This window comes from Eschscholzia californica, unplaced genomic scaffold, assembly GCF_041429995.1.
Source record: "Eschscholzia californica isolate CP2 unplaced genomic scaffold, dmEscCali1.0.p SCAF_1, whole genome shotgun sequence".
NCBI lineage: Eukaryota > Viridiplantae > Streptophyta > Magnoliopsida > Ranunculales > Papaveraceae > Eschscholzia > Eschscholzia californica.
This window is the reverse complement of record NW_028238198.1, coordinates 26470347-26491321: the sequence shown is the minus strand read 5'-3', so window position 1 is coordinate 26491321 and position 20975 is coordinate 26470347. Positions and strand designations below refer to the sequence as shown.

Here is a 20975-nt window from a genome sequence, read left to right as displayed (position 1 = left end):
AATAAATCATAATGTTGTCAAAATGTAAAATAAGAGTAATTACCCGATCATTATCATTTTCTCCGCTTTTTGGGTTCCTTTGCAACAATGCCAAATACCCACAAAACTTCGCGCATTGCTTGTTAATTTCGCCCCAACGACATTTAAGACCTTTTGGTACACGATTTTGATTTGTACGTTCGTTGAAGTGTTCGGTAATTTTGCTCCAAAAAGTACCCCCTCTTTGATCATTACCAATAATCGCATCGGTGGCAATATGCAAATAAGCATGAACGAGCAAAATATCATCATCATTAGTATAACGCTTACTAGAAACCGACGACATTGGTGTTTCATTACAATCAAGACTTTCTTCGACCCTTTCTTCGAACCCATCATTGGATAAATTAACTTCATCGACATAATTGAAATCGGAGTTCAACATTTCCACATAGCCTAAATTATGTAAATTGGCATTTGGATCCATTGAAAAAAAAAAAAATAATGGAGGAGAAATTGATAGAGAGAGGAGATGAAAATATGAAATAGATAAAGAGAGAGATAAAATAGAGAAAGAGAAGGAGATTATGAAGAAAAATTGGGGTGGATCCCCTTTTAAAGGGGATCCACCCCAATATTCCCGTTGGGAGCTCCCAACTAGCCGTTGGGAGTTCCCAACGGGAAGATAATTGGGGCTGGGAGCCCCCAGCCCGGGCTCCCATTTGGGAGCCTGGGAGCTTGGGGCTCCCAGCCCCACCGGGAGCCCAGCCCCTGGGCTCCCGGGTTGGAGCTCCCAGGCTGGGGGCTGGGGCTCCCAAATTCAAATTGGGAGCCCCAGCCCCATGCACATTGGAGTCGCTCTTAGGCTATTCACATGTACTCGGATTTCAATGATTCTGCTTCGTGAATAGGAGATTTGTTTTTATAAGAAAATGACTTTATTCACTTTACATTTCACTTTATTAGAAGATATTATCAAATTCATACGGGTCTAAGATTAACGATCAAGATTATTGGAAGTTCAAATGTCAAGATATGTCAATTATGATGCTACACATCCAAGCCTCCTTTCAAACTCTTCTTCTCTTTTTAATACGAAAAGATCTAAAGTGAGAAAATATCTTGCCTGTCCAACTTGGGCCATCGATATTTTCTGAATGGTGGTCTATACAAATCTGCATATAGCAAAGTTTACACAAATATTATGTAAAAGTTGTACATAATTTGCACAAATTTACATATGAAAAGTTTGTGCAGTTTGTATAAAGAATACAAACCAAAGCTGAGGTAAATTGGGTTAACGTAAAATGGAGTTTTCGACCGAATTTCTTATTGCTAGCAGAACGGGGTGCAGAAAGGCTGCCTAAACATATCCTCGTGAAGGTTTGCATCAGCAATTTTAGGGTGCCTATAATTCTCTGGAAGATAAATTGAAGCTGGGTTATGCACATATTTTTATTGTAGATAAAGTTTTATAGGCACCCCAATTCTAATTTGGCTATGTGATTCAGGGGGCCTAGGATTCCACATAAATTTCATGAAAATGTTTTCTTTCCTATCCACTGAAAAGACGATACTGGGTCGGTGATACCCAATGCAGTTTCTTTCGATCTAAACCTAACCTTGTCGTATAAGAATGTGACAAGGTCTAAAATTTGGTGGGACATCATGATTGGACTCTATAGAATACTAAAAAGATCAATACAGACATACAGTCTGTTTGAATATTTTGTCCATAAGCACTTACTATTCTTCATTGTAAGGGAGAAGATCTCAGTTTAAAATATCTAGGTCTTCATGTTGGTGGTTTGCCTACAAAGGCTTCATTTTAGCTTCCATCATTTCCAAGGTATTTGTCTTTGGAAAGGTATTCTAAAAGGCCCATGAGGGAAGTAATACAACAGTTTTGTTTATGCGCCCATATGATATGATTTGTGGACAAGGGCGGAGCCAGGAATTTGTTCTAGGCAGGGCTGACTTAAATAAAATCTGCGTACTAATTTGTATGTTGAAGGTATCAGTGCTTGTAAAAGATAAATACACTTTTGTTTATTCAATTACAATTGCTTCATAGGTTTAATCATTTTATGATAATTTTTTGTTTCTACTAATAGACATGTCTAGGAGTTCACAAACGAAAAAAATTAATTACATTTGAGGTAAAACAAAAAATAAGACATAAACTCTTTTCTCTAACCAAATTAATCAACGAAATGTGGTAAATATTCTAAGTTAGTTATTTACAAAGAAAAAATGTACCGTCAAACGAGACTCTCCCTTTCGCTACAACGACTGAGAGAAAGAGAGAAGTAAAAAAAGACTTAGAGGGAGAGATAAGCATGAAAAGAGGGAAGTGGAGAAAGACGAAGATGAAGTATATGAGGGAGAAAAAAATTTAAGAATAACAAAATAATTAAAATACAACAATATAGGAGAAAAAAAATTAATGGGGGTGAAAAAATACAACAATATAGGAGAAAAAATACAACAAAATTAAGTGTCAAAACGGTAGTTGATTAAGAATTAAGGCTAAAATCCTGACTTCCTTATAAGTTGGGGAACCAAACAGCAACTATCATTTCAAAAGCCCGTTCAAAAAAAGAGTAAAAACCATGCTTTGGGGGAAATTCGAACCCATGCACTAAAATGTGGAAGCCATAGCCTTTACCATCTGGGCTAGTTAACTTAAGTGTTAGGGTTTAGGTGCGGGACTAGGGGTGAGCAAAAACCGAACCAAACCAAGTCGAACCGCACCGATCGATTTTTGAGCCGAATCGATTACCGTTCGACTCGGTTCGGCCGAAAAACTGGACAACCCAAAATCAATCTGGTTTGGCCTCGACTTGGGTTTCTAGAAACCGCCCAAACCGAACCGACCGAACTCTAAGGAAAAATGGAATAATAATTTTGTACAAGTGTTAAACTAAAAAGGAAATTTTGTAAAAAAAACCCTAATCTAAGTATTTATCCATCCTCCTTCCTAGTTGTTGTTGTCGCCTTCATCAACCACCTATTGAACTTGATTGAAAGGTTTCAAAGGTAAGTCTTCACTGATTTTCTATTTACCACAACCCATTCTTAGTTGGTAACTTAAAATTATAAATTTTGTATTCACACTTCTACTCTTTTTTTTTTGTAATGGTGGAAAAGTACGATGAATTTTTAATTTTCATTCTCGGCATATGTAATGGCGGAAAAGTATGATGGGTTCTTAATTTTTATTTTCGGCATATACAATAAAATGAATAACATTAGTTTACAATTTTCTCTAAATTGTGTTCGGCTAAACCGATCAATCGAACTCAACCGAGCCGAACCAAACCGAATCGAACCACGTCGGCCGGCCGAATGATCGGCTCGACTTCGGCCGACGATTTAGTCAAACCGTCATTTATTGGTTCGGCTTCGGCTCGAGTCAAAACCGAAAAAAACCGACCGATGCTCACCCTTATGCGGGACTATTTACACTTAACCCAGGATAGTGTGGGTAGTCTACACATAGCTTCCTCTTCTCTCTATCTCCACTTGAAGTTTCCATCTATATTAAAAATATTTTTCTATTCAAGAAGTCAGGTGTGGATAAAATTTTAGAGAACATCATTCTAAAAGGGATCCCCACTACCAACAAGCCCATAACTCAGGGCCGTGCCTGACAATTTAGGGGCCCGGTGCCAAACTTGAAACGAGACCTCTTTATATGGAAAACACGAGAGTTGAAAATTTTCTTTTACTTCAAATTTTTGTTTTAAAATAATTTAACTATGAAAAAAAAATATTGAACCATTGACGAATCCAAACTCAATGTATGATGTTAATATATGATTGACGTAACACTATTCATGTAAAACTTGTCTGTTTTGACGAGTCTTTTTTTCTCATAAACTATTATTTTGAAGTTTAAGACATGAAAACTAAACTATGAGAATAAGGACATAACACTATTCATGAAAACTTCTTTTTGAAATAATCAAATTTTATTGTCTGGTAAGATACGAGAAAGATTGAACTATCATCCTCTCAATGTACGATTGTCCATTTTATTTTGACCTACGACAAACTTGAAAGAGATGTGAGGTCGATGAACAAGAGAAAGAAATTTTTTGGAAGGAGATACACGCCAGAGAGTGATAAAGCGTGATTTTTTTGCAACCATTAATACTTATTTGATGTGCAAGAACTTACGAACTAAAAAGATATTAAAATCATACTAAAATTGAATATGGCATAATCAACTAACAACCACACAAGCATTGTGATCTCAAAAAAGTAAAAGAAAAAAAAAACAGAAAGCACCAAGTGCTGTGCTCTTAGAGAAAAAGAGCATAAGTATTGTGTTATTATTAAAAAAAATGCAAATTGTAACTAATTGTTCTCGAACTCAAGACCTCCGCGTACACAAGCAAGCATCATACCAACCGAGCTGGTACAGTTAGATGTTAACTTTCTGAATTTTTTGTCTCTAATAACCTTCTATACCCTTAAAAGAGCACAAGTGGGGCCCGTGTGGTGGGAGGCCTTGTGCGCGCGCACGGCCCGCACATCCACCACACGGCCCTGCCATAACTCTATCCACTCTATCGACGTATTCTACAAGATTCATTTTAATCCTTTGGTGTTAGAACTTAGAACAAATCAAAGGAAATGAAAAGTTTTTTTTACGTGTAGTTAATAGGTTCATGAATATCTTGAAATTATTGGTTCGTGAAATTTTGTACAATTGCCTTCTTCGCATTAGTTATTACAAATACAAATTTTGCCCGTTTCAAGAAAAATTTATGAAAGCGTACTTGTCCACTTCAAAAAATTTATTCCACAGAATCATATTAATCATGAACTGACACAACGTAAACTCAGAAAAAGTCTTAGATCTTCGTCTAAGACTTATAGAATCGAAAATAACAAGATCAAATTAAGAATTTTTGGGCTTATAGTCCAAAAAACGGGTCCTAATAGTAGATATAATCCTCTCGAATCCTATAAAGGGTTTTAAAACCAAAAAAATAATATAAATGGATATCCAGTCCATTTGGTCTCATCTAGAGAGAAAACACAAATCTCTAGAATAAATATTATTTCATAATCCCTAATCTAACCTTTCCATATTTTATAACTGATTTATCTTCGAAATCTATGCATATCTTTTTTCATATTTATCTCTCATACTTCCCTCCAATCATGTTTCTATTTAAAGTAAGGATATCTTCATTATTATCTCCCATATTTCTCTCCAATCATGTTTCTATTCAAAGTAAGGATATCTTCATTATTTTCAATAATGGAAACTCTTTATTTGATCTCTCTAAAACCGATTTAGTTGACAAACCTCCATTAAACTCAGAAAATCTTCTTCTTCTACATTATATTGCTGTCCAAATTCATCATTTATCAGGTTTAATACTTTCGAAATCTTTATAAACACCATTGTTAATATCTAATATTTCTTCTTATAACTAAAACCCTAATTATTTCGCTCTATTATAAAACGTATTAGATTTATGATACATATCTTTAAGATCTGTTTACTAATTCATTAACTTCGAATGTATGATGTTTATTTTCTCTCTCTAAAATTTTCATAACTGTTTAAGATCTTTATGTTTATTCCTTATTCAATGATTCCTTCAAAGTTAGTATGTTATGTTTGCATTAGTGATAATATCATATTTCTTTAGATCTATGTTTAATCTTCTGTTGTTTGTGATATTTCGTGAGATCAGATTATCAATCATCAATCGAATGTTTGATGTTTATTTTCTTTCTCTCTCTTAAAATTTCATTTATGTTTTTGATCTTGATGTTTAATCCTTCAACTCGAGTTTGACATTATTGCAATCAATCATCATAGCAGATATCTTTAAATTTGTAGTTTAAGCTTAATGATATTCTCATTTTTTTCTTCAGATCTGGTTTTCAATCCATACGGATTTCTGAAACATTTGTTCTTTCGTACGGTTATTCATAACAGAATTTACAGTACATGTACTTTATCGTAAATTACCACAATTTATAGTAAATTATGGGTAGTTTATAGAACATTACCCGTGCTTTAACACCAAAACAATACTCATTTCATTAGTAGAAATACTTCGCTTTACTATCAAATCTCGTGTACTTTGCAATAAACTATATATAATTTACGTATATCTTCATGTTCTTACCATTATGTATATAATTTACGTATAAGTTCACATAAATTGTGTATTATTTATTTACCATTACGTGTACTTTTCACCCAAAATAGTAGCCTTGATAAGTTTACCAAACTACTCAAAACCTTCAAATGTTGTCAAAATTTGACAAACATTATATATAATTTACGAAACTGTACATGTAGTTTATAATATAATATATGATTTTTTTTTCTTTAATGTATGTGTATTTATGTGTGTAGATTTTATATACCAGATGAAATTTCAAAGAGAATCATCAAATCAAAGTGAGTCAACGAAACTAATGGAGAGTACATGGATGGGCACCATTTTTGAACCAAAGAAGATTTTGTACTTTTTTTTTTTTTGTAACAGAATGTAAAGGATGTGTAATGTAAAAGAAATTATGTGTAATGTAAAGGAAATTATGTGTAAGTTATTGAACAAGACCCACATACATTTGATAAATTATGTTGTATACTTGACAAATGATGGTTTCCTCGTCATAAATAATACATAATTTACGTATTTGTTTCGTAATTGGTATTCTATGTGTATTTATGTATGAGTAAAAATGAAAACATATGTTGCTTTAATGTTCCCAGAAAAATATACTATTTCCGAAACTGAAAGTTAAATGAGAGAAAGTGATATATATGTTTTGTATATTAACCCCCAAATCACGCTAAATTGATCCTAAAAAATATACTATTTCCAAATCTGAAAGTTAAGTGAGAGAAAATTGATTTGAATCGAAAAAAATTTACATAGTAAGAGAGAGAAAATTGATTTGGTTTCCAAATCTGTAAAGAGAGAGAAAATTGATTTGGTTACGATTATTTTGAATTGATTTGGAAATAGATTTGCTTTCCAAAACGGTTAGAAGATAAAGAAAAATCAATTTCGGATTTATACGTTAGTTGCTTTAAATCCCCTAAATCACGCCCACATTAGAAACATTCCAAATTCACCCTGGAAAATTAAAAATCCCGTGATTATTGTAGGAGGGACATGGACGGTAGTTCTCTCATAAAGAATGGGTTATTATGTCTATAATGTAAAAGGACTAAATATCCATGTTTTGGGAAGATTGGATCATAAACCTTTTTTGAATATCATTTTGGTCTATATACCCACGGACACTTAAATTAAAGATTGAACTTTTATCAATAAACTAAATCATACTGAATGAATTACACAACTACTTAATCTTTTTTTATATAACATTAGAGTTCCATAAACCTAATCAAATTCTGAATAACAACTTCTAAGAAAATAAAATACTAGAATCCTAAAATTATAAAACTACTAAAAGTAGGCCAGTATTGATTATCTAATAGGTGGCCAATACGCGGACAACCATTTTTCTTATATGGACAACTATCTTATGTGGACAACCAAAATAAGTAATTTTTTTATATGGACACCAGTTTTTAAGGGGACAACTCTCTGTTATTTTCACTAAAGTCCTCTTAAAATTAGATGTATTATTTGGACACATCCCCATTTTTCCATAAACCCTAAGTTAGTTTGTTCTTCATCTACTAATTCATGTTCATCATCAACACCTAAATTTCTAGAGAGAGAAACTTTTTGGAGAAGCACAATTGTTAATTATGGCATCAAATAAAGGGAAGGGAATAGTTGAAGAAACTTCTCAAAGAGAAAGGTAAGATCTAAGAACCCTGTACATGTAAAACTAAGAAATCAAACATTTGAAAACCCTAATTTTTTTTTCCAAAACGAGTAGGCCTGCCCGTGTTTCGCGGGAAATTGGCGAAACACGAACAGGTCACGAGTAAATGAGATCTGCTCGTGATTATCTGAAACAGTAGCAGTTTAACTACTGGTTTAATTTCTATTTTATGTGATTATCTGAATGCCTATCCATGGGATCACAGATCTTCATGTGAAGTCCACATTGTTCATTAATTCTAATCATCATATTAACTATGATTTTCCCCCCGGAAGGAGACATAATGAATTGCTGCTTAATTTTGAGTAAAGGTGCATCCAGCTTGTGGATGTTCCTTATTGCATATTTGTATCTCATAAGTAGATAAACCATACATCAATATAAGCCTGTTTTTAGTCCTTGGTGGTATCCTAATGTGGAGCTGGTAGTTTACGGAGATTAGAGTACGTAGTAAATAAAATTATAAAAAAAAAAACTGGGGATTTTGTCCCGGATGGTGATTTCAGTTTGGGTATCGGCTCCTCCACTTTGGGTGGTGCTTTCGGTTATTTAGGCAGTTTACTTTTGACTTTTTACAATTATTTTTCAAATTTGACGGTTACTGGCAGTTCTCAGACACATATAGTGTTAATTTTCTCGATGCAGACTTGTTTTTGAGTCTGATATCCTTCTTTGTCGCTCTATAGGGGTGTTTTTTGTGAGATACAATATCTCCTTTGTTTCCAATTTCCATTCAGTGTTACTTCTTGTGTATCATGGATCCTACAAATGACCAATTTATCGAGCAATTTGAGGCTCTTACTACCGAAGAACAAACTCCCATTACAGTTGAAGGGGAAGATATCACTAATTGTATAACTGATACTAGCAAACATGGGGTTCTATGGTTTCAATGTTCAAAGAAAATTGAAATTGGTCAGGCTCTGGTTCGCTTATCACGTGTTATACATGGGCCAAATAAATTTTCTCTGAATGAAATCAAGGATAATCTCTTTCTCATCAAGTTTAGTACGGCGACAGAAATGGATATTGCTATAGAAAGCTCTCCTTGGGTCATACAGGAGGAACTTATCATATTACAGAGATGTCAACCAGATATTGCTCCAGGGGATCACGTTTTTGAGACGGCATGGTTTTGGGTACAATTCCATGGCGTTCCAATAGGCCTTCTAACAAGTACAACTATCAACAGACTTGCTTCATCTATAGGGAACTTTGTGCCTACTACTAGCGAGGAAGCGACTAAATGAAGTTTGTTTGGGCGAGCCAAAATTGAACTCTGCATTACAAAGCCACTGAGGCCGAGAGTAAATCTTAAAATTTCCAACAATAAACTTATTTCCATAGAGATTCGGGTGGAAAATCTTCCACGATTCTGCTTTTTATGTGGTCTTGTGGGACACTCCATAAAGTTTTGTTCCACCATGATCACTTTTAATGATTTACTTAAACAGAATTTATCGGATTTTCATAAGAACCGATTAAATAAGGCCATGACTCCTAAGTTTCCTGAGACAATTAAAGTCTCATTTTCTACAAGAAACCCAATACGGGAATTGGATTCTCTGCGAAAGGACCTCATACCTCAATTTAATAATCTCAATTTGGACTCAGAGGGTAGAAATGGTTTTGAAAATGTTTGTGCAAACAACCCCAATATCCGTTCTAACTATGGTAACCTTATTTCTAGTTTATGCCAGGCAAAGCGAAGTAAGGTACAGACCGAAGCAGGCGTTACCACTATATACTCGAATTTTGTCTACAACAACGAGCAAGATCGTGTCAACTCGGAAAAAGGAGAAACATCAAATCATGGCGGTTATAATGATGAAGATATGCCACTCGCAGAAGTCCGAGTCAGAAAACAAAGTAAAAGGAAGCAACTATTGACAGACTTAGATGAAAGGGTACCGGCAACCCAAATGTCGGCGAAGCAGTGAATCTTTTTGCTTGGAATTGTCGTGGGCTTGGGAACACCCCGACAAAAGATACTCTATTTCAGTTCCTAGGCTCTACCAAGCCTTCTCTTGTTTTTCTCTCGGAAACGAGACTTTCTTCTTATGTTCCTCTTACTAAGTTTAATAATATTAATCTAGTTAATTATTTTGACGTTCCCTCTATTGGTAGAAGTGGAGGATTACTTCTCCACTGGTCGAATGACATTCAATTGAATATTCATTTTTCTTCGGCTAATTTAATACACGCCACTGTTATAGGCACAACCTTCCCAAATGCTTGGGATATTTTTTGTGTTTATGGACCCCCTCAGGTTCAACATAGACAGTCTTTTTGGAATTCTATCCGGTTGAGAATGTCATCGATCACTAATCCCTATTGTTGCCTGGGAGATCTAAATGCCCTTTCCAACAAATCAGAAAAGTGGGGTGGTTCGTCTAACGTGCCTTTTATGTCTCATTTTCAGGCATTTATTCGTGAAGCGAAGTTGATCGATCTGGGATTTAATGGTCCGGCTTACACCTGGACAAACAGTAAATCAATCCATCACCTTACTAAAGAACGGTTGGATAGAGTACTCTGCAATTCAGAATGGTTGCTGCAATTTCCAGAAGCAGGTGTTTTCCATCTGCCTAGATACAATAGTGACCACGCTCCGATTCTACTTAAACTTACGGTACAGGGTCACCCGATCAATATTATAGAGATTCGAGGTTTATTGGACAGATCATAGAGACTATAATACAGAATTCCAACAAATTTGGCAGAATAGTGAAGGCACTCTTACGGAAAAACTTCAAACAGTTAAACAAGGAATCAAAGGTTGGAGTAGAAGAGCTTTTGGCATAATAAAAAATAGATTATCTATCCTTCATAAGCGTCTTCTCGACATTCAGATGCAGATGCCATCAAATGAAGTTTTGGAAATCGAAAGTACAATACAAGAGGAAATAATGTACCTGGAAAATCTACAGCGATGTAAAGCAGAACAAAGAGCTAAGTCGAAATGGGTCCAAAATGGAGACAGAAATACCAAAGCATTTCATGTAGCCATGTCGACCCGAAAACAGAAAAACACAATCCATCAATTGACCCTCTCCAATGGTCAAACAACTAATAACTTAGACGATATAGCTAATGAGTTCATCTTGTTTTTTCAGAATTTATTTACTGTGGAGGAGGTAACTCAACCACCGACCGAAATACTTGCAACATATAAGGTTTTCTCGGCCACAGATCTGGGCTACATCTCTAGGATTCCATCGCCGGAAGAAATTGAAGTAGTGGTCAAAGAAATGGGATCGATAAAGAGTCCTGGACCAGATGGACTACCCTGTTTTTTCTATCAACATCATTGGGACGTAATTGGGACAGAACTGATTCAATACATACAGGGAGCTTTCATGTCAGGTTATATCGATCCATCTATTAATCAGACCACTATCGCTTTAATTCCGAAACTCAGAAACCCGAGTATGGCCTCGGATTTTAGACCGATATCTCTATGAAATACGGTCTATAAATTCATCACTAAAATTATTGCTAATAGGATTAGACATTATTTAGATCAGAGCATCTCGTGGGCCCAAAATGCTTTTGTTCCAAATCGACAAATTGTGGATAACATTGTCATTACTAAGGAACTACTACACTCTATGAACAAGTCTGTATCTAAACAGGGACAATTCTCCTTAAAGATGGATATGTCTAAGGCGTACGATAGAGTCAATTGGGACTTTCTTCGTGTAGTCCTTCAGGCGGCAGGAATAAATGGTCCAATGCTAAATCTTATCATGTCCTGTATCTCTCCTGCTAGATTTAATATTCAGCTTAATGGTAATGTCATCGGAGATTTCACGGCCTCTAGAGGCCTTAGGCAAGGCTGCCCATTATCTCCGTATCTTTTTATACTTACCTCACAGTCTCTCTCACTCTTATTTGATTACTATGAATCCAAAGGTTGGTTTACAAGTTACAAAATCAATCCATCGAGCCCCAGCATAACACACTTGCTGTTTGCTGATGATTTGATTGTGTTTGGCAAAGCAAATTCAGATAATTTACAATCAATTATACAACTTATGAACCACTATTCAGCTTTTTCAGGTCAACAAGTGAATTTCGCCAAATCTTCTCTCTTCTTTAGTAAAGGTGTTCCACATGTCGTACAAAATCTCTTTATCAATCAACTTTCAGCTCCCTTAATGAAGGACCAAGAGAAGTACCTGGGAGCAATCATTCTCAAAAAAGACAACAGGATTCAAAGTTATCAATGGCTCTTGGAGAAATTCAATAATTCACTTAATGGTTGGAAACAGAAATACACAACTCAAGCTGGCAGAACTATTCTCATTAAATCTATTCTGGCTTCATATTGTACTTATCCATGCAGTTTCCAATTACTACCAAAGAAAGTTATAGAAGACCTAGAAAGAATAGAAAGGAACTTTTAGTGGGGTCACATTGAGGATGAAAGCAAACTACATTTTATTAAATGGGAAATTCTAACTAGTCCAAAGTATGCAGGAGGGTTAGGAATTCGATCTATAGAGCAAGTTAATCAATCACTAATAGCCAAAATGACTTGGCGATTGCTTACTAATCAATGTTCAGTATGGGTCAAGTTACTTAAAGCAAAATACTTGAAGAAGGATGAATTTTGGTTGGAAAATTGTTCAACAGGTGCTTCACACTTCTGGAAAGCTATAAATAAGACCAAAGAGACAATGAGGAAGAATGTGATATGGTTTATTGGTGATGGTACAAAAGTTAAAATTAAATCAGATCCCTGGATTCAAAGCACCCAAGATAGATTACCAGTTATCATACAACCACTACCAAATCACATATTCTGGGTTTCGGACCTCATGATTCCAAATCAATTTAGTTGGAATTGGGATATTATAAACACGTATTTTGACTCTCAAACAGTTGCAGCCATTACTAACATACATTTATCTCCTACTTTTCAGGATGATCAACTAATGTGGTGTCCAACAGTAAATGGTAAGTTAAATACTAAATCATATTATAGGGAAATTAAAACTTTACCTATACTGTCTGAGCTTGCTTCTAACATCCCTTGGAAGTTGTTCTGGAAAAAGAAGAACATGGATCCAAAAATACAAATTTTTATTTGGAAGCTTATTCACAATGGATTGCCTACTCTTAAAATATTAGCAAGAGAGTACCTTCTATCAATAATTTATGCAAGCTTTGTGGACTAGAGGAGCAGGAAACTATACTCCATCTTTTTGGCGAATGCCCCAAATACAGAGAATTGCTCCAGATCTCTGACTCTGTTCATTTACACCATATTGAAGTAGATCCCTAGCAGATCTACTCAATACAGAAGCTAAAGAAGGTAAAGATTGGTGTAAATTGACTTACTTCATTTACACCATATTGAAGTAGATCTCTGACTCTGTTCATTTACACCATATTGAAGTAGATCCCTAGCAGATCTACTCAATACAGAAGCTAAAGAAGGTAAAGATTGGTGTAAATTGACTTACTTGATGTGGGGATGGTGGAAATCCAGGAACGAAAACCATTTTCAACATAAACAATTGGATTTATCTCGTTGTTGGTGGTTGATCAGAGAATCACTAAGGTATGTGACTGAACCCCTAGATCATGCTGCTTCTAACCCACTTTTGCAGGTAGATGACTGGTGCCCACCACCGTTTGGCAAAATCAAGATCAACTTTGATGGTTCATATAGAGAATCAATGGCTTCATGTGCTGCTTTAGCAAGGAACTGGAAAGGTGAAATTCTAGGGACTAAAACAAAGATCATCGAACCAAGATCGGCCATGTTTAGTGAAATCGAAGGAATTTTTTGTGGGTTAGAGCTTGGAAGAGAACTCGGCTTAGCAGACTATTTATTGGAGGGTGATGCTAGGGTTTTGATTACCCTCATCACAACCGTCGATTTAGATCCGTCGTGGAGATACTTGCGCGAGATTGAGGCAATACGTGAGATCATTGGGGGGAGCCAGCTGGAAATAGCTTACTGTAACCGTATTTTCAACAAAGAGGCACATCTTCTGGCTGCGTCCGTTTTACCCTCCGAAAATTGAAGTGGTGTTGTTTCACCCCAAGTTTGTTAATCTTTTGTAAAGTTAGTCCTCGGACGTGTCTGTAAGGTCTACTTTATATTTATGTTTAACTTGTTTTCAAAAAAAAAATGTGGAACTGGTTATCGAGTAGGTGATTAAAAATGGCTGATGCAGAGGAATAAGACAAAGAAGAAGATGATGATGAAGAAGACTAGCTATTATTTTTGTTCATGGTCCACAAGTTACTAACTATTAGTATTTAAGACTTTATGGAGTTGTCCCCTTATTAAATCAAAGTCAACTAAGTCAAACATAGTTGACTCGCATCGGGCCCAAAAAAAGTTGTCCATATAAGAGAAACGATTGTCCGTGTATTGGCCACCATCTAATAACTCAAAATATGAAATTACTAAAATAATTAGATTATTAGGTACCTACCATTATTGAGTTATTTTCCAAAATAAAATCATTATGGATGTAAAGAAATGACGAGAAATCACCTAAATGAGAGTGTATCTATCTAGAATTACGTACTAGTATTTATTGACAATTAAATGAAAAGAAAAGTCATTTGTCTGCTTACAAAACAAGTCCACATGTGCTTATAAAGGACTCCATAATGACCTTTCATTGATTAATTTAATAAATGAATTACATCCATATACACACCTTTTAATAACTTTTTTTTTTTTTTTTTTGTTGCAAGCACCTTTCAATAACTTTCCCCTATCACAATTCACCTTTAATTAGTTTATTGATTGTTTCTTTCCTCTTCACTATTGAGAGGAAGAGAGGGGGAATGTGTATTGTTGGGAGAGAAAACATTGTTTGAGTAATAAGAACAAGAAAAATCTGGAAAACTCGGGGCAAAAATTCTATGCAATGAGCTGTAATTTGCGGTGCAATTGGAACCATTAATCACATCAAGCCAAATAAAATTTCTGTTTGAATCTTTTTGGTTTTGAATCTTTTTGGTTTTCTTATTTCCTAGCATTCGAGGTTGTGTTTAGAATACCCTACCCTTGGTTGGGATGTGGGTTGGGAGAAAAGGAACCTTAAGAAGTTTAAGAGCCAAATGGAGCCCTACGAGGGATACCTTTTCTTCTTCGGGAAGGATTGGAAGAAGAAGAAGAAGAAAGAGAAATAGGTGGAGGTGGCGTGGGAGGTGGAACGTAGGTATCGTGTTGTTTGGTACCTTCACACAATTCTTGATGACCCGCCTCATTGTTTCTTGATTTCGTCGATTTCATCATCATAATTGATGATGAAGATGATGATCTTTCCATTAGTATTCCATTATTCTTCATATCTACCATAAAGCTATCATTCCCTCCATTTCTCTTTATACCTACAAGCTTAAATTTCGAACACAACCAAAAATAGAAATTAACAAGAAAACAAACAATTTTCATCATCAAATGCACATATAAAAGCAAGGTATGCATGATAATGCACATGAGTAATGAATGAGAGAGAGAGTTAAGGAGAAAAATGTGAAGCCCACTTTAATAGGATGACATTATACGTGTATTTGTAATATTGAGATCGGATTATGAACCTTTCTGTAATGTAGAGAGACCAGAGTACGAATGTTACTGTATTCAAATAAAAGAACTAACCTTACAACCAAGAGAGCAAAAACGAAAGGGATCAAGGAGACTTCTCCCACATATTTCACAAATGTGAGAAACACCTTTAGTACCAGACTTAGGTTGAGGTCTCTCATTGAGAAATAGAACTCTAGCACTATTAATCACATAAGTTTGTACTCCATTAATGTCAAGAACCTTTTGTATCTCTGACACTCTCACAACATCATGATATGATGACCTTCTTATCTGCACCCATCATCACCTTGTCATCATACATATACATATATATGGTATAACCCGCGCCCTAGTGGTGCAGTGTTGACCAACGGGCTGAGTTGGCAGACTAGGATGGGCCAAATAACTCTATCTAGATACTCAGATCGGCCCATCCTGGCTGGATAACTCATCCTCATGTTGGTCTAGTGTCGGTCGGTCTGTCAGACAGAGTATCATTGTTGTTGTGGTTCGATATATAAGATAGGTGTTCGTCTCATACCATATATATATATATATATATATATATATATATATATATATATATATATATATGTACTTACTTGAATAACAGGATGATCTTTATGGTTGGAAGATCGACAATAGAAACAAAATGCATCAGAATCACAATCAAGGCAATACATATTGCATTCACTTCTAGCAGAATCTCCATGTATTCTACACACTGTAAAGAAATTGGTTGATAACAATCTCTCTAACCATGGTGGAACCAACATTGACTCCCCCTGTTCAATTTTTTCATATGAAAACCCACATCAATATTCAATCTAGCAGAGAGAGAAAGAAGGAAGAGAAAATGGGTTTCAATTAGTATCTAGAAAAGAACAGCTTACCATTATCAATGTAGAAATATTCAAAAGCTTAAAGAAAGAGAGAGAACAAGAAGAAGAAGGAGGGAGAGAGAGAGAGATGTGGGAGAGAAAGAAAGAGATGCTTAACCGACCTGAAACTTAGAATTCAACAACACAACAACGTCTAACCAATGAGACAAGTACATAAAACAAACGTCATTTAACTTCTCTATCTGACCGTCAATATCAATCGAGAAAGCTAACCTCTTTTATCGGCCTTCGATTTTTAAACAAAAAAAAATGAAAAAGAGTGAGAAGTCTTCTTTGCGTCTTTCTTCAAGAAAAGCATCTATCAAAACTGTATAGCCGTGGCTTTCATGCTTCAAATAATCTCTTGGTGGGCTGCTATTGGCACTTGAGAAAGAGAAATGCTATTCCGCTGAGGGCAAATGGAGGGTTGATGTGACCGGTTACTATTGGTCGAGATAGCATTTCTGTTTATGGCTTTTAGTGGGCAGCTCTACTTGCATTTCAACCCATTTCCAAAATTTGTTTGTGTAGATATTAGTTCAAGCACCCACCTAATTTTGACCTAACCAGTGTAACGGCGTGCCCTAGCTTCTTCCTCCATTTCTGTTCTTTTTTTTTTTCTTCAAATTAGACCAGGAATTGATCTCAACACCATTACCTTATAAAAAGATCAAGAATGACGACCCTAATGTTTCTTACTGATTTTATATGAGAACCTTTTCGAAAGTTTCGACCGAAAGTTCTTGAAAATTTTCAAATCAGTCGAGTCTGAAAAACTCTCAAAAGTAGAGAAGTTAGTGTCCAATAAATAAAAGTAAGAAAGACATAGAAGTGGCAAAGAGAGGAAGTTAAGCAGAAGATGATATACACTCAATTACTAATTAGTGACGAGGGGGTAAGCTCAGAAACCCCTTATTTTATTGGGAGAGATTGTAATTTCTTACTTTTGAAATTTTTTCTTCTTAAATTAGTTTTTTTTCTAAGGACACGGTTATTTTTTTTTTCTTTAAATAGGTTGGTTTATTTCTAAGGACTATATTTTAAATTTTTTGAAGGGCTTCTAGACAATATCCTTTATTAAAAAAGGATGTTTGTCCCCATCAGCGTTTTCCATTCTATCATATTATATAGACTAGGCATAACCTGTGCTTCCGACACGGCCAATTCTGTTAAGCATTTCATACGTCATAAAGTGGTTGGCTACCCGTTACGAAAATGAATAACCTTCAATTTGCAAAGATAAACCTTCTACTATCAGAACTATTAGATCTTTTACCAAAGACAAACCACACTAAATCTTTGAGAATGTAAATCTTCAAAAACGAATTGGGATACAATTTCTTTTCACCGACACCCTCGTTGAACCCCAAAAATCTCAACTTTATTCGAATCTTCCATAACTTGAAGAATCCAGACAGCTGAAGCATCTTCACCAAAGCTTGAGAACGGAGTCTTGATGTCGACCCATTCAAGATTAAGTACTTTTGATCTACAAAGTTAGCTAAATATGGTTATTAAAAAAAATATCAAATGGATCTTCAAACTTCAAAATATCACCATCAAGATTGCAAGATTTCAATAGAGTATCCATGAAACATTTACCTCAAAAAATACGCTTTTGAAAGTGTATTTCTTCGATATCTTTTGAGGGTTTGATTGAGTTTCTAATGGATTTTACTGCAACATCTGATTGAATTTTCAAGATCTAAAGAAGTAGAAACACATATCGATTGAGAAGAAATCATCAAAATTCAGTTTCATATATAAACACTGGTAAATCCTAGTTTAGGATCAAAATGACTTATATAAAGTGGAGCTTTTTACAATGTAAAATTGCAATTGAAATTGACAAAATTAGAAGCGAATGGGCTTATAATTTTCTCTTTCGGTGCAAAGCCAGTTCCAAAAGAACTGAAATTGGTCTGGAATTCATAAAAACCATGGATTAAACATGTGAATATAAAAATAAATCTAGAGATATACAAAAACAATGCAAAAGATATCATATTACTGATTTCAAATACAATAAGACGCTAAGGCTATGTTTATGGAGCTCATACAAACTACATGTCAAACATAGAGATATAAATATAATGCAAAAGAAACCATTACGAATGACTTTCAAACACAATATGTCGCTAACGCTATGTTTATGAAACATTTTCATGGACCAAATCAAACAATAAAGTAAGGTGGAATAACTAATAGGAATCATATTCAAGAACAATTTCTCTTGGTAGTTACAATTATTTCACATACGTCAAACACAACCTTTGTGTTTTTGTCAAAAAATAGTGAATGGAAGGGGGTAAGTTCAATTACCCATCATTGAGGGGGTTAAACTCAATTACCAATTAGTGACGAGGGGGTAAGCTCAAAAACCCCTTATTTTATTGAGAGAGATTGTAATTTCTTACCTTTGAAATTTCTTCTTTTTCTTAAATTAGTTTTTTTTTTTCTAAGGACACAGTTATTTTTTTTCTTGAAATAGGTTGTTTTATTTATAAGGACTATATTTTAAATTTTAGGAAAAGCTTCTAGACAATATCCTTTATTAAAAAAGAACGTTTGTCCTCATCAACGTTTTCCCTTCTGTTTTAGTATATAGATATTAACACAGTATCGGAAGCTTCAAATATACATTTTCGACAACACTTAAAAATAAAATAAGTACAACAAAAAGGTTGCAACGGAGAAATAAATATAGATTTACTAGGGTATATCTCGTGTCCTAGGGCACGGACAATTGTATCAATTTCTTTTTTAACCCTTGCAATTTCTTCTTTCTTTTTTTCTTAAATTAGTTATTTTATTTCTAAGAAGAACACAGTTATTTTTTTTCTTTAAATAGGTTATTTTATTTATAAGAAAGACTATATTATAAATTTTGGGAAGGACTTCTAGAAAATATTCTTTATTAAGAAAGGATGTTTGTCCCAGTCAACGTTTTTCCCTACTGTTTTATTACTCCATAGATTTCATAATTGTCCTATCAATCTAACTAAGCTTGTAGTAAAAGGAAAAAACCAAAAGAAACGAAGGCCCACAATATTCGATCCTGCATCACGGATGCACACTATATGCGCAACTACAGTGCGGTTCCAAAAGAGCGAAATAACAATGCCCATCTCTAAAACATCTGAGATTTCGATCGACGACCGATGTGAAGAAACAAAGAGAGCATTTGGACATATCAAATATGGGACGGAATCGCAAATTAACTGTTGTAATTGATTTGCCAACTTCTTCTTGATTTGTATTCCAGATCTAGAGATAATCTCACTCTTAATTTGGTATTGCCTCCCAAATCTGCCTACGAATTCTGTGGCTGTATACTGGTATACTCCTACCCAAATACCAGCCATTAGCCGTTAGATACAGATTGGATTAGATATATGTGCGTTTGAGGAACATCTAACGGTAATAAATAAGGTAAGATTATGTGGTAAGAGAAACATTAGTGTGTTGGTGAGCGCAGATTAGAGATAAAATAGCAACAATTGTTAAAAGTTATGGCCTAATCCTACCATTAATAAAAAAAAATGAAAGAAAGGGTCGCTAGTGATATTGCCATTGTCAGTACATCTAGACGTTAAAACGCTGGTTGTCTTACTTATATATTAATCTTAAATTAGATAATTTATTTATCAAATTCTCTTGTGAGCAATGTCCAATTCTACTATTTTTATTTAGATAACATATTTCAAGAAATAAATTTAAGTAGACATTTTGACATAACAAAGTATATAAAATTTGTTAGCCTTGAAATTTACAAATTTGAAGTTTTTGTTTCCAAGTTTTACTAGAATAGTTGAGTCGTTACATCTGCGAAAAGATTAGGACGTCATACACCTCTAAGTCAATATGGACATGTTATTCCCATACTTCAAGCATAAGGTATGACATAAGATTTAATCTGACACGATTTCATGATGTATGGCATACGTTAAGCATTAGGAAAATAAACAATGTCATCCAATATGTTACAAAGTAGTCGCGGTTCCGGAAAAGAGAAATGTAAAAAAAATAACCTTGAGTTCATAAAGTTCCCTATATGTTGATATATTAAGCAAAAGAATGCAAGTGTAGCTTGGTATTAGGGTTACGAGACAAACAATGCCCATTTTATGTGTGAAACAAGAAGAGCAAGCCAGCCCAGGACTAGGCTGGCAACATATGGGGTAGGTGCACCATATAAAGTTTACAACTTACCTTCTTAAAACTATTTTGTATGGAACCTCATGGGAGGTCGGACCTTCTTTGATACTGGGAGTTGGTTCCCCAAAACCTTTGCTCATTTTAATTAATCAATGCCATGTATTTTTTTTTCACATGACTTGATTTCGTGTGCATTTAAGTGGTTCTGAAGAATCAACCACAACAAAATTCCACAAGGTTGCAAAAGATAAACTAGGTAAATTTTCTCTCATTGTCATACAAGTCTAATAATCTAACAGACATGCCCAATTTGAGACATGGCTCAAGCCCGACATTATTTATCTCGGTAGACTAACCGCAACTTTTGCATTCAAACCCTCATCTAATAGGATAGATGGGTATTTACGCTGACATATCTCCACTTAGATAATCGTGGAGGGTTCCTTTGGAATCTTACTGGTTGATAACTAATGGGTTTTCAGCTGCGGCACCACAATCTAAATATATCCGACAAGGTGTTTGTGATTGACTTGAGAGAGAATCCCAAC

The 20975-nt window shown here is 34.8% G+C and overlaps 2 protein-coding genes and 1 long non-coding RNA gene across 5 annotated transcripts; 1 reads left to right on the top strand and 2 right to left on the bottom strand.

Annotated features, from left to right (window-relative positions):
- Positions 1 to 11824: 11824 nt before the first annotated feature.
- On the bottom strand, positions 11825 to 13190 carry LOC147565564 (uncharacterized). Its single transcript, XR_015230235.1, has 3 exons — positions 12972 to 13190; positions 12832 to 12874; positions 11825 to 12020 (listed from the first exon to the last, which is right to left on the bottom strand). It is a non-coding gene; the product is annotated as an uncharacterized LOC147565564 (long non-coding RNA).
- Positions 13191 to 13298: 108 nt separating this feature from the next.
- LOC147565563 (uncharacterized) lies at positions 13299 to 13862 on the top strand. The gene has a single exon (XM_086652148.1). The coding sequence runs from the start codon at positions 13299 to 13301 to the stop codon at positions 13860 to 13862; it is 564 nt and encodes a 187-aa protein (XP_086508274.1).
- A 534-nt stretch (positions 13863 to 14396) lies between these two features.
- LOC147565562 (protein RGF1 INDUCIBLE TRANSCRIPTION FACTOR 1-like) lies at positions 14397 to 16942 on the bottom strand. 3 transcript variants are annotated; one of them, XM_086652057.1, is made up of 4 exons: positions 16504 to 16942; positions 15991 to 16173; positions 15461 to 15679; positions 14397 to 15196 (listed from the first exon to the last, which is right to left on the bottom strand). In XM_086652057.1, the coding sequence occupies exons 2-4, from the start codon at positions 16162 to 16164 to the stop codon at positions 14906 to 14908; spliced, it is 684 nt and encodes a 227-aa protein (XP_086508183.1). In that variant the 5' UTR covers positions 16165 to 16173; positions 16504 to 16942; the 3' UTR covers positions 14397 to 14905. The 3 variants fall into 3 exon arrangements, with proteins under 3 accessions (XP_086508183.1, XP_086508181.1, XP_086508182.1); XM_086652055.1 differs by having other exon boundaries at positions 16392 to 16838; XM_086652056.1 differs by lacking the exon at positions 16504 to 16942 and adding an exon at positions 16282 to 16421.
- Between the last annotated feature and the right edge of the window lie 4033 nt (positions 16943 to 20975).